We start from the raw sequence: 13,079 nt of genomic DNA on the forward strand, positions 1-13,079 counted from the left end.
GGCCCCGTGTGTGTCTCTGGAACATCTGCACTGAGTTGTATTTGCCCTGGGAAAGGAAAGACGCTACAGGCATGGCTGGGAAAAGCCTGCTGCCGGTGACTTTAAGCAGCTGAGTAAACTCTGTGTGCACGGGTGGGTGGGGGAACTGGGGTAGTGATGCTGACTGTCTGCCCCACTGAGGACCCTCACTCGTGCAATCTTCTGCCCACTCAGGTATCCGTCAGCTTCAGCTAATACTTTTGAAAGTAGCCTTGATCCTAGGCATTGAGATCCACGTCAATGTGGAATTCCGAGGACTTGTGGAGCCTCCCGAGGATCAAGAAAATGAACGTGAGTGTACAAATAAGGAGGGAAAGGGGCTGGAAAGGGTGAGAAAGATTTGATCTGGGGGGAGACGACAGGCGTCTCGGGTAGTTTTCAGAGCTGGTTAAAGGGCTTCTCCATTTGTACAGCCTGTGGAGGAACTTTGACTTAATGAGGAGGCCCTGACATAGTATGAGACATGCCGGGTGCTTGGATCCATTATAGAAGGTTATGTGCTGGGGGACGTTCCTTTGTGAGCCTTACTCAAAGCTTCTTTCTTTCTTTGGTTTGTGCCCCATGCTTTTACGCCTGCTATGTTTGACATGGGGTTTTGTGCCATCTGCACACCTGGATATCTAGAGATCTGGGTGTATGAACATCTCAAGTAAATGAATGGGTCTGGTGACAACCTTCATTCTGACTTTGGTCCACAGGGATAGGTTGGCGGGCCCTGGTGCACCCCAAAACGCACCCTGTGTCAGAATATGAGTTTGAAGTGATCATCGGCGGGGATGGCCGCAGGAATACCTTGGAAGGTACTGGGCAGTCTCCTCCTCCTGCTGGTTCACAGCCAGGGAAGGGTCGCCCTCCCCAAGCCCCGTAAGAGCTTGTGTCCTCAGAGTCCCCACTCCTGAGACCCCTCCTCTGGTCCATGCCTGTGCTGGTGGATGGCAGGCCCCACCAGCTGGCTCTCAGGCACTTCTCTGGGTGCAGGGAGACAGGCTCTCATGAGCCGGGGGCACTGCAGATCTAGACCTGACTTATTCAAGCAGACGGAGCCTCGCACTGAGTGCTTCTCTGGCCCGTCAGATTTTCAGTGTTAGCTGTGGGTGACTTTGACATCTTGCTGGATTGGGAAGGCTTTGGGAGGTAGACTCCTTACTTCCAGACAGAGGAGAGCTGCCCTCAATTTCCCGTGATTCCCACCCCCCACACTCCTCCATGTCCTCATCAGAACCCCTCCTATTTCTCCTGTTTGACGTGAACTTCCTGCTTCTCTGGCCAGCTTTTGTCATCTCTGAAAATGTCTTCCCCGCTTCCCAGGATTTCGTCGGAAAGAATTCCGTGGCAAATTGGCCATTGCCATTACAGCGAATTTTATTAACCGAAATACAACAGCAGAAGCCAAAGTGGAAGAAATCAGTGGTGTGGCTTTTATATTCAACCAAAAATTTTTCCAGGAACTGAGGGAAGCCACAGGTTGGTGTTAATATCTCCACGGCGGAAGGAAAGACTCTGAATATCACTCTGGTCCTCGTCTGGGGGGCTGGCGGGGCGGGGGTCGTCGCTGCTACGGCCGTGCTGTGGCCTCTGCCCTTTCTGCACTGCTGTGTTCGCTCTGAGCGTTGTGCCGTACATGCCTCTGTCTCCTGCTCTGCTGTCTTTTGTGCTCATCACTGTGGCTGGGCTGCTCCTCCTGCTTGAACCTCTTCCCCTGCCTGGCGCTGAGTCGCTGTGGGTGGGGAGCCCTGGTTTGTTGAGAAGCAGACTGCAGGTGTTGAGTGTGTTTTCTTTTTCCTGAGTTCATTTGCTTCTAAAGTAAACCACGTGCCAGATAAAAACGAGGCTGTTGTGTGGTAGCTTGTGAATAGATTCACTTGGACATTTCACTGCAACAAAAATGTGTGACAGATTGCAGTTAGCTGTTTTCTAGAACACAGTTTCTTACCATTGCATCTGATTTTTTAGGTTAATAGATTTAAAGAGCCAGTGGTGCGCTCTCTGCTTCCAGCATCTGGTTGTCTGTCTTGCTCGTGAGCGTCTGGGAGATTCCCCCATTGCCTTGATGGGTATCAAAGAAGCTTAACCTGAGAACTGACTCAGACCCTCTTCCTCAGGGTTAACCTCTTCCTTCTTCCCATCCTCATGTTTCTGCTTCCTGTTGATGGCTGTTGTTAGGATAACAGGGTGTCAGGTAAATGCAGAGCAGCGTGAGGATGGCCAGGCTTCCCTCTTTTTGTGAACAAACGGGCAGGGTGTGAAAATCGGGCTCAGACACCTGTTTTCTCTTTCCTGCCTGGGGTTCCAGGACCCCGGTCTCTGTGGACTGATAATAGTCATCCCCCCACTTCTCAGCAGACCCTCACGTGTGAGTCTGTCCTCTGTCGCAGGGATCGACCTGGAGAACATTGTCTACTACAAAGATGACACACACTACTTCGTTATGACTGCCAAGAAGCAGAGCTTACTGGACAAAGGGGTGATACTGCATGTGAGTCACGGATTTCTTTTAGACCTCTTTTTATGTATCAGGTCATGTGATTACCAAGATAAAGAATTTTATTGTCTGATTAGTTTTTCTTGCAAAGTCATTAAAACGAATATCTCGCTCATCTTCTGGGACTGTGTATTTTGTAATCCTCTGATGTTTTTTAGTTTAACACTTTAAAAAATCTCATTTTGGAAAATATCAAGTGTGAACAAAAGTGGAGAGACGTGGGTAATGAACCCCCGTGTGCCTCTTATCCAGCTTCACAGGGATCAGCACGCGGCCAGCACTGCCTACTCCCCACTCCTGCGTGGGGCTGTGCAGAGCAATCTCAGGTAGCATTTTGTGCATAAATATTCAGTGTAATTTTAGTGCTTAGGCTTGTGGCTTATGGTGCATTCCCATGTGGCTGATTATTGGTTGGTTAATAGGTTGTCCTTTGGGAGAGGGTTGTAGAGCTAAGGGGCTTATAGAGGGAAGGGAGTTTGGTGTTTCTGGGATCTGGTTACAGAGGCCCAGGGAACAGAGCCTCAGTCAGGCTTTATTTGGACCTCTTTGTGGCCTGACAGTGAGGACTCTTGTTCACCTGGAGTCAGGGCCAGCTAAGCCTTTTTTCCAGATGACTGATTGTGTGACATTCCCTGAGACGATGACCTGGAAATGGAATCAGAGCCACAGGTGGATGGCTCCTCCAGAGACGGTTCCTTAGGAGAGTTTCTTAAGTCTCGCTGGGTCTGCTGGCCTGGGTTCGAGAATTACTGCCGCTGTGCTGACACGCTGGCCGAGGCCTCTGCGGCCCAGCACAGACTCGCGGCTGAGGCAGGCGTCCCAGCTCCGCAGGTGCTGATGCGTGATGCTGCCGCTTTGCCTTGGGCAGTGCTGGGCAGCAGGGAGCTTGCCCGCAGCAGTCTCCTCCTCGGGGGCCTCCGTCTGTGTCTCAGCCCCGTGGCCTTTGTGTGTGTCAGGAGAAGGGAGCGGAGCAGTGGATGCAGCCCGTGCCGCCGGAGTATATCCAGAGTGGGATATACTCAGTTGGATGTTTCATCAGGAAGAGATACTCATGAGCCTGCTGGTGCGCCTTGGGGCCAGGCTAAGACTTGACATCTACCGTCCTCGTCAGGACTGTGCTAATCAGTTGACATTATGTTGGAACAATCTAGATTGGTGCAACCTGATGTACTTTTCCTTTTTGTTTTTGTTTTTTTTTTAGCACACAGGGTGTGTGCCACTGAATCCTGAGCCCATGGTGGCTACTCACTAAGTATTGAACAAACCAACGTGAGTGTGCGTGTCTGCCCTTTCCATCTTGTCTGGGCAGCTGGAGGTGCCCTCAGAGACACTTGGGGAGCTCCGGTCGCCCTTGAGGAGGAGGCCTGATCAGTGTGCAGGAACCTCCAGAGCAGAGGAGTTTCTCAATCCTCTCTGTGGAGAGCCCTTTTTCTCTTGTCATTTTTCTTTGTTGGTGGATTACTGTGGGGCCTTCCAGAATCCTGTGTATTGTTTGGAAAGCTTCTGTTCCATCCTCAGTGTATCTCTTGCCGGTTCCCTGGGCTGCTGGTGCCCCCACCTCCTTATCCGTCGGCCATGGAAGCTTTGGGTTCTTCCTTTGGGGTCGATGGGAGACTCAGGCTGAGTGTCCTGTGTCGCCCAGTTGCTGTCAGAAGAGGATGCTTGCTGATAGCGGCCTTAACTGGGGATGCTTTTCAGTTCACAAGGCACCATCCCATGAGTCATTGTATTTGGTGTTCAGAGCAGCTCCGTGAGGTGGAGTGGATTAGACTGCACAAGTAGCGACTTGTTCCAAGAACGATGGAAAAGCAGGGCCTCTGTCTCTAGGTGGCAAAACCTGTGTTCTTTAGAAACAAGCCCCCTCCCTTCCCGAATTTGTGTGGAGGACTTACTTATTGGAACAGGAAGCCACTCTCGGGCAGGGAAGGTGGTGTGGCCGTGGCCGATGGGCCCCTATGCCCCTGCCGGGGCTTTCCCTTGAGCCTCCCCCGTCTCTGGAGACAGGACTACGCCGACACGGAGCTCTTGCTCTCCCGGGAGAATGTGGACCAGGAGGCCCTGCTGAGCTACGCCCGGGAGGCAGCCGACTTCTCCACCCAGCAGCAGCTGCCGTCGCTGGACTTCGCCATCAACCACTACGGGCAGCCTGACGTGGCCATGTTCGACTTCACGTGCATGTATGCCTCCGAGAATGCGGCCCTGGTGCGGGAGCACAACGGGCACCAGCTGCTGGTGGCTCTGGTGGGGGACAGCCTCCTGGAGGTGAGAGCGGGTGTTAGGGGCGGCATGACTAGGAACATGGGGTCCCAGGCTGGGAGCGTCTGTGTCATCCTGCCGTGTAGAGTCCAACCTAGGGGCTCAGAGCCTGCTGAGTTAGGGTTAGGACCTGCCAGGTTGTTGGGGGGAAGGGCAGTATGTCCTGCTACAACGTCCTCTCAGGGGCAAAGTCTTTCTTTGCTCAGGAGTTTAGTTTCCCTCTATTAAAAGGTAATTAATTCTCTGTTTTCTATCTCCTTCTAGCCTTTTTGGCCAATGGGAACAGGAATAGCCCGGGGCTTTCTGGCTGCTATGGACTCAGCCTGGATGGTGCGTAGCTGGTCTCTGGGGACAAGCCCCTTGGAAGTCCTGGCAGAGAGGTAACCGCAGGGGCCCTCCGCGATGAGATGGAGCATCAGTTGTAGGCTGGTCTCAGGTTTCTCCTTCTTAATTGATGATATATTCTTATTTAGGAGAAGAAAGGTAAGATAGGTATTCATAAAATCATAGACACCTACTGGTTATCTCAGGGATGTTCTCCTGTCACTCTCCAAAGCAAACTCTTCCAAGCGGTGTCTGAATCTTTGTGTAACACTGACGGGTGTTCTCTGATTCCTCTGTGACAGTTATGTAAACAGGGGTATGAAAATCCTGTGTCAAGTCCTTCTTGTCTTTGAACTAGAGAGACTTACACTAATGAAATCAGTGTGGTAGCTGGGGATGTCCTAACTTAGAACTAATTAAAGATGCCTTTGAATTCAAAGGGAAACACCAAACTACTTGTAAGCATTTCTCAAATGTCAGATATTTTGAAGCAGATAATTGCAAATGAGCTAAGACCTGAGATTTGCATGCTGATAAAGAACAGGTGCCTTGACCAGAACTAGAGAAAGAGGATATGCTGGGTGAAATTCGGGGTTCATATCATTTTAAGTCTGTTAAATAAGGTCCTCTGGGGTCACAGTTACCTAAGGGGTCACAGCCAGGAAATAGCAGTCCTTTGAGGGTGGGACTCCTGGTCTCAGGGGTCACGAGGGTGTGGAGAGAAACTGGACATGTGGGCGGGGTGTGTGGCAGGGGGCCTTTGCAGGTGGCAAGTTTTTTTCATTTTCTTAAAAATTTGGTGAACTTGCCAAAACAGAGCACAGTAGTAAATTAGATTCAGGCTTTGCTCCCGCCCACAGCAGTGTGCTTGCCCTTCTTGCTGGGGCGTAGCAGGCTGGGGCCTGTGGGATCCTCGAGGTAGAGGGGATGGGAAGCAGGGCTGATGTGGGGGTGGGGGAACCCCATCCAGGAGGAAGGTTGGCCCTGCCCTGGGCTCTCAGAGCATGGAAATATCATCAGAGGTGTTCGTTGCTGTCACTGCTCTGAGCGTATTGTTCGTTGTTGCAGGGAAAGCATTTATAGGTTGCTGCCTCAGACCACCCCTGAGAACGTGAGCAAGAACTTCAGCCAGTACAGCATCGACCCGGTCACCAGATACCCTAACGTGAATGTCAACTTTCTCCGGCCGAGCCAGGTGAGAGTCCCTGGCCAGTCGGGCATGCCCTGGCCACTGTCAGGCCCGGTCAGACCCTGTGGATACGAGCATACACAGCCTTCCTTAAGAACCAAGTGACGTCTCCCTGAGTTGGCCGAGGAGGCGTTTTCCATCAGCAGATAGAGCAGCCAGGGCGGCAGGTGTGCAGTGACGAGCAGGGCACAGCCCTGGCTCCCTGGGCAGGGCGTGTGGTGCACACCTGTGTCACTGCCACCAGTCACCGTGACCGGGCCCTCCCCTCCCCTGCCCTTGTCTCCTTGTCTGCGCCACGGAGACCACCACCCCAGCTCCCTGGGTCTTTGTGCTGCAGACCGACTGGTCCCTTGAGAGGACTTGGGAAGATAAGACTCTGCAAGTAAAAAATACTGTCGTCCGGCTCAGAATATCTGAAGCCTTGTTATTGCACCAAGAGTGACATTTCACAAAGCACAGTAATTCCAAAGAGTCCAACAACATTGAGAAAGCAGCTCATTCAAGATATCTGTGTCCTAGACTGTACACTGGGCCTCTGTGTTTAGGGGTGAAACCTGCCGTTACTGGGAGTCATGGCCCAGCAGAGACTAAGCAAGCCCCTCCCGCCATGGCCAGGTGTCTGTCTGTCATAGGTCCTCACAGCGCGTGCGCGTTTGTGTGTGTGACCTGCTGCGTCCTGGAAGGGGTGAGGGCTGGCGTTACCCCTTCTGACCACACATTGCCCAGGTTTTCACTGTGGGCATTCTGTTCTCAGGTGGGCCTTGGTTCCTTGGTGTGTGATTTCCCTTCTTCACGACTTATAACCTTCCTGCCAGGTGCGCCATCTGTATGATACTGGAGACACAAAAGATGTTCATTTGGAGATGGAGAACCTTGTGAATTCCCGAACCACCCCAAAGCTGGCCCGCAACGGTGAGTCCCGGTTTGGCCTTTCAGCCAACTCAGCTGTTCTGTGCGAAGGCTGGGCTGTGGTGTGCACAGTGTTGGTCAGGACTGGATGGGATGGGACTGCTCTGCCCCGTGATACACAAGTCAGCCCCACAGCCAGGAAATAGCAGTGCTTCAAGGCTGGGAAACCTGGTCTCAGAGGTCACGAGGGAGTGGAGAGAAACTGGATACGTGCTGTTGAGAGGGTGGGGTGTATGTGCGGGGCCTTTGAGTGTACATGCCAGCCCAGGTTTGCGGGGAAGGTCCTATCGGAGAAGCCGTGGCCTCGAAGCTGAGGACCACGAGCCTGCAGGACACGATGGTCGAGGCAGACCCGTGCTGTACTTTGTGTCTGGTGAGGCCTCTGAAGAGCTCCTCGGGAGGAGAGTGGTCACTGCAGGTGAGCCAGGCGGAGAAGGGCACCGGGCCGAGTGGGTAGTTAGGGCTGCATCCATGTCAGGCTCACTGGCCTGACGTTGAGGCTATGGATGAGAAGGGAGACTGCGTCCAGTCTAGCCGTGCCCGTCAGTGAAGGATGTGCCTTGCCATCTGAACTTGGGTTTCTGTGTCTGAAATGGGGTTGCCTATCATGCCTCACTCCGGCTATGAGGACCTGGGGGCATGGTGAGGTGTTCACTGCAACACTTGGTGTACAGCGGGGTGTCAAGAGTGGTAGCCAGGAGTATTAAGGAGCCAGAAGCACTGAAGAGCCTGAATAAGGAAGTGGGGCCGAAGGTTCTGTTCTGAGGTTTGAGTTCTGTTGTGGGCATCTTGAGGTTGACGTGCTGTTGGAATATCAAGATCACCTTCCTTGAAAGCAGAGAATGTGTCTTGTTTGGCCACCCCATACGGCTTGTGGGACCTTAATTCCCCGACCAGGGATTGAACCCGTGCCCTTGTCAGTGAAAGCAAGGCATCCTAACCTCTGGACGCCAGGGAATTCCCTGGAGAATGTGTCTTTGTTCACTGTAGTTCTGGAGCCTGAACTATTGGGGTTGTCCAGTACATACTGGACTGACGGACACAGACTTGGGAAACAACTGAATGAAGTTAGTCTAGGAGCCAGGAGATCAGACGAGGATGCCAGCAGCACTTCTCTGTGTCGTTTCAGGATTTGTTTCCCTGAAAGACTTAAAACAGGGTTTTCAGAAATGTGGTTTTTATCTTATGTTCACAAAGCACTTAGTGATCAGTACAAGGTTAAATATTTTCAGCTGCCTAAGGTAAGGAACAGACTTCCTTGAACACGAATAGGAGTTACCAGATTCTTCTAAATGCTCTATGTCAGGGCTCTTCTGATGCAGTTACGAAAAATGGATTTTTATAGTGGCTTTTCATATTTTAGGAGACACATCAGTGACTGGAAAATGTCCCCAGATGTGCATTGTCTCTGTGTTGAGTGTTTCAGGGCATGACGGCTTGTCTTGCTGAGGGCTCAGCCTGCCGCTCTGGGGTCCTTGGCTCCACCTGTGTGATCCTGTGGAGTTGCTTTCACCTGGAAAGTGCAGGACCGAACCTTTCTTCTTGGGTCCTCCAAGTGTTGCTTTGGAGGGAAGGCGTTTCCTCCCCCAGCTGCTGCCAGCTCTCCAGGGAGATCTCAGGGCCGCTGGTGTGAGGGTGTCAGCAGGTGGTCATTCCCTCTGCAGCCCTGTTCTGGAGAGCCGCCAGGACCCTGGGCTTCAGTGTGCTTGGGTCCAGGTCACCCACGGGTAGTCTGTCATCTGTCTGGGGCATGGACGTTGACCTCAGAGTCTGGATAAATTGGGAGTTTCTTGCCTACCTAAAACTTCACGGGAATTCCCTGGGGGTTCCGTGGTTAGGACTCTGCGTTCTCACTGCTATGGGCCCGGGTTCAGTCAGCCCCTGTTGAGGAACTAAGATCCCATAAGCCACACTGTGTAGCCAAAAAAAATTATATAATACCAGTTAAATAGCTTCTTACTTTTGAAAACCAGTGACAGCTATTTTGTCCCTGCCTTCAGTATGTTTTCAGACTGGTTATGTGGATTCTCCGTCAAGGCTCCCAGGTGACCACACCTCCAATAATAACGTTGTTGTTGTTCTAGAGTCTGTGGCTCGTTCCAGCAAGCTGCTGGGTTGGTGCCAGCGGCAGACGGATGGCTACGCTGGGGTGAATGTGACGGACCTTACCATGTCGTGGAAGAGTGGCCTGGCCCTGTGTGCCATCATACACAGATACCGCCCTGACCTGATGTGAGTCCAGGCTCGGCCTCATCCGTATTCCCCGCGCTCAGGTGGCCTTTTCCTAGAACGGGACACGTAGCGCAGTGCTTCCTCTGCAGCTTGTGACTGGTCTTGATGTAGCCGTGTTTAAAGCTCTGTCTCTCAGGTGCTCTGTAGCTCGGCCCAGTAGTGGCCAGCTGAGTGTATAAGTCTCCATACTTGCGAGGTGGACCCCCTGAGCCTGCTAACATCCCATGACGGGAAGCCCTGTTTCCTGGCCCCAGCTGAGCTCTGCACGCAGCCAGCTCTCTGTCCAGTGCTGCTGGTCACGAGGAGAGTCTGGCTGGGTGGGACCCGAAGCACGTGTGTCCCTCCTGGCAGAGCACCTGCTCCGTTCAGTGGGGCTTGCCCGCATTGTCTCTGTCTCCTGCACTTTATGCGAGTGTCAAGCGGTGACACTCGGGTGGCCTTACCTCCCTGTGTGGTGCCATTTCCTCTCTTGGGCGTCCTGTGCTCATCAAACGCAGACTAGCGCAGCAGGACGACCCAGGTCAGCTGGTGCCTGGTGCACCCAGCTGCCCCTGCGGGCGGTCCTTACCATGGAAGCCAAGCAGGAAGATTCAGAGGCAAGCAGAGCATGTGGGATTATCTTGACTGTCTGTATCCTTTCATCATTAGGTCCACGTACGGGCCCATTTTTGTGTCTGTTTTATTTTAATGATTACCGAAGGAATCCTGAAAGACCTAGTTCCCATTTATGTTAATAAAGCAGCCTCACCTGGTGTTTAGAAATGGGGATTTCTGATTTGCTTGGATAAGGTAAGTGACCTCTGGCGCCCGGTCCCTGGCTCATGTAGAGGCGGATATAAAGCGAGGAGAAGTCACCTAGTCACGCTCTGGGGCAGCTTGGGGACGAATGTGGTAGTGGCACGGGAGCGCTGCAGCGGGCGGGCGAGTCACTTCTGCTCCAGAGCGACAGCAGGACAGAGGGCCGGGGCCGCAAGCGCCGGAGGGAGCCTTGCCAGTGCATGGGGCCGCACTTCCGAAGGACGGACCGAAGGGGCTCCAGGGGCCTGGGGATTTCCTCCTGATGCACACAAAGCCCGGAGGCGTTAACTTGGCACTGTTCAGGCTGTAGTGACTTCACTCAGGATGAGGCCTCCAGAGTTTAATAGGCTTAATATACAGAGTAAAGGAATTTAGCAAATGAAAAAGTGACACAAGTGAGTAGGGTAACATAAAATAAGGCCTGCTCGGTTAGTCTGAAGTCACCTAATGAAGGAAGCTATCAGTCTTTACTTGACTGAATAGCAGGAAGCCTGAAACCCAGTGGGAAACGTTCGTTAATCTAAGTACTTAGGGAAACTCAGGGACTTAGCAATGAAATAACCTTTTGAGGAAAGTTTTGGAATTTCCCTGTGAGCAGAAGGCCGAGTATGATTCACTAGAGCCGACCTAGTCTATCAACAGCTTGTCAGCTCCATGGATGCGGGGGTGATGGCTCCAGGCTTTTTAAACACAGCCTCATCCAAACAGGACCTGTTCCCTGTTGAGCCTGAGGTTAATACACACAGACCACATGCAGGTGCAGGGGAAACATAATAAAAACAGCTCCTCTCTTTGAGCCTACATTTTAGTAAGAAGTTTACATTATTGGAGAAATGTTTTGTTTTCCAGCTTTTCCCTCTTGTCATTTGTGGGTAGATCTTTAATCTGGAGTTCTTCCTGAGGATAATTTGATTTTATTAGTAAGAGGAAGCAAGCTGAGAAGTGAGATAGGTTTGCTGCCCAATTTCAGTGAGGTCCTAAACTCGGGTTTTTTAATGACTACTCCATGATACACTGTTTTCTGGTCTGGGGCTCTGTCAAGCGTGGTCTTGACATGTCTTCTTCATCTTATTCCTCAGAGATTTTGACTCTTTGGATGAGCAGAATGTGGAGAAGAATAACCAGCTGGCCTTTGATATTGCTGAGAAAGAGCTGGGCATTTCTCCCATCATGACAGGCAGAGAGATGGCCTCAGTGGGAGAGCCGGACAAGCTGTCCATGGTTATGTACCTGACCCAGTTCTACGAGATGTTCAAGGACTCGCTCCCCTCCCGAGGTAAGGGTCCCCGGGGCTGCTGGGTGGGTCCCTGTGCCCCCTCTTCCATCAGACCTGCTTCTCTGCAGGTGTTGGCAGGCCCTCCTTCTGACCCACCTTTTGCTCAGCACACCTGCGAATGTTGAATCCTTGAGCATTCCTGTCCAGAGTCTTGTCCCTTTCTCTCCAAACCAGCCTCTTTGAAAAGTGCTTTTGCTGTGGCCTGGAATTCCTCACTGCCCAGTCTCTGTGACACTTTGCAACCCAGTCTCTGCTCTGGCCAAACTGTTCTCCGTGGTCAGGGAGAATCACCAAACTCATATCCTTCCCCCTTCCCCCTCTCAGGCACTTGGCTGTTCCACGTTGTTCAGTGCTTGGAACGACGTCTGTTCCCTTGAAACTCTGTCTTGCTCTTGGCTTCTGTGATCCTGGACCACACTTGCCTCGTTTTCGTTCCTCTGTGACTGTTCTTTCTCTGGCTGCTCTTTCTTCTCCTGCTTTTTAGTGTTTCCAGAAATCTTCCCTTGGCCCTCAGGCTGCTGGGAAACAGATTAAGTAAGCATCATAATGCTTACGCATGGTGGTACCTGACCTGGTTTGCACCCCGTTGCCTCCCCTGTTCAACTGGAGGCAAGTCGCTAAACTTCCCTGTGCCTCAGTTTCCCCTTCTATAAAATGGGGACAATGTGTATATAATTAGATTGTGAAATGCTGAAAAGAAAGTTTGGTGAATGGAAGCACTTACATAAATGTTAGTTATTTCAACTATTATTTCAGTGTTACTGTTGTCAGTAATAAAACGTTGGAATCCAGAGATTTGAGGTGCCATTCTCCAGCGTCTTCTAGCCATATACTTGTAGACCTCTGAGGCTTTTTCTTGTTAGAGATACAGTTCTTGCGACAGAAATCCACAAGTCTAACATCAGGGTGCCCGTCAGGGAGAGCCCTACTCCGTGTGAAGCTAAGTACAGCTGTCTGCACACCCCAGAATGATGGCTTGGCTTGCACCTTGTCTTCCCCACGTCTCTCCCATTCTGGCTCTGCTTGAACTTTTTATCCTCAAAGTGAGGCTTTGGCACTGTGCTGTGACCCAGACGCACAGGCAGATTGCAGTTTTTGAAAAGCAGAAGCGGAGGGTTTTGTGACTGAAGCTGATCGGGGCAAGTGTTGGTCCTGTTTGTGTGCATGGAGAAGAGAAGGCCTCGCGTGCAGGCCTCTGTGTGCATTTTCTCGGGTGTTCTTGCTAGGTTCAGAGCGCCCTGGCCCTCCTGTGGGGAGGCGCCCTTGGCGCTGTCCTTGACCACTGCTGATTTCTGCCCTCAGACGCCTCAGACCTGAATGCGGAGGAGAGGGCTGTCCTAATAGCCAGCACCAAGTCCCCCATCTCCTTCCTGAGCAAACTCGGGCAGACTATTTCTCGGAAGCGCTCGCCCAAGGTAAGTGGATGGGATTTCCTCCAGCTGCAGAGCTAGAGGTGAGGTGCAGAGAGTGAAGGAACGTGGTTTCCCTCTGTTCTTGGTGCAGGACAAGAAGGAAAAAGACTTGGATGGTGCTGGGAAGAGGAGAAAGACCAGCCAGTCAGAGGAGGTGAGAGA

General features: G+C 52.0%; 1 protein-coding gene across 22 annotated transcripts in view; it reads left to right on the top strand.

The window, feature by feature from the left end:
• Positions 1-13,079, top strand: part of MICAL3 (microtubule associated monooxygenase, calponin and LIM domain containing 3) — a 156,535-nt gene that overhangs the window by 84,188 nt on the left and 59,268 nt on the right. For 20 of the 22 annotated variants that reach the window (XM_055567379.1, XM_055567325.1, XM_055567319.1 and 17 more), the window contains 12 exons: positions 214-330; positions 738-839; positions 1,348-1,503; positions 2,415-2,515; positions 4,526-4,783; positions 5,042-5,157; positions 6,170-6,296; positions 7,106-7,202; positions 9,284-9,431; positions 11,309-11,505; positions 12,808-12,920; positions 13,009-13,071. In XM_055567379.1, coding sequence (XP_055423354.1) covers positions 214-330; positions 738-839; positions 1,348-1,503; positions 2,415-2,515; positions 4,526-4,783; positions 5,042-5,157; positions 6,170-6,296; positions 7,106-7,202; positions 9,284-9,431; positions 11,309-11,505; positions 12,808-12,920; positions 13,009-13,071 — 1,595 coding nt within the window. Of the gene's footprint in view, positions 1-213; positions 331-737; positions 840-1,347; positions 1,504-2,414; positions 2,516-4,525; positions 4,784-5,041; positions 5,158-6,169; positions 6,297-7,105; positions 7,203-9,283; positions 9,432-10,079; positions 11,283-11,308; positions 11,506-12,807; positions 12,921-13,008; positions 13,072-13,079 lie in introns of those variants that run through there. The other 2 variants (XR_008710134.1, XM_055567446.1) reach the window with 2 other exon arrangements.

The sequence above is a fragment of the Bubalus kerabau genome, chromosome 1, assembly GCF_029407905.1.
Source record: "Bubalus kerabau isolate K-KA32 ecotype Philippines breed swamp buffalo chromosome 1, PCC_UOA_SB_1v2, whole genome shotgun sequence".
NCBI classification, from domain to species: Eukaryota; Metazoa; Chordata; class Mammalia; order Artiodactyla; family Bovidae; genus Bubalus; species Bubalus kerabau.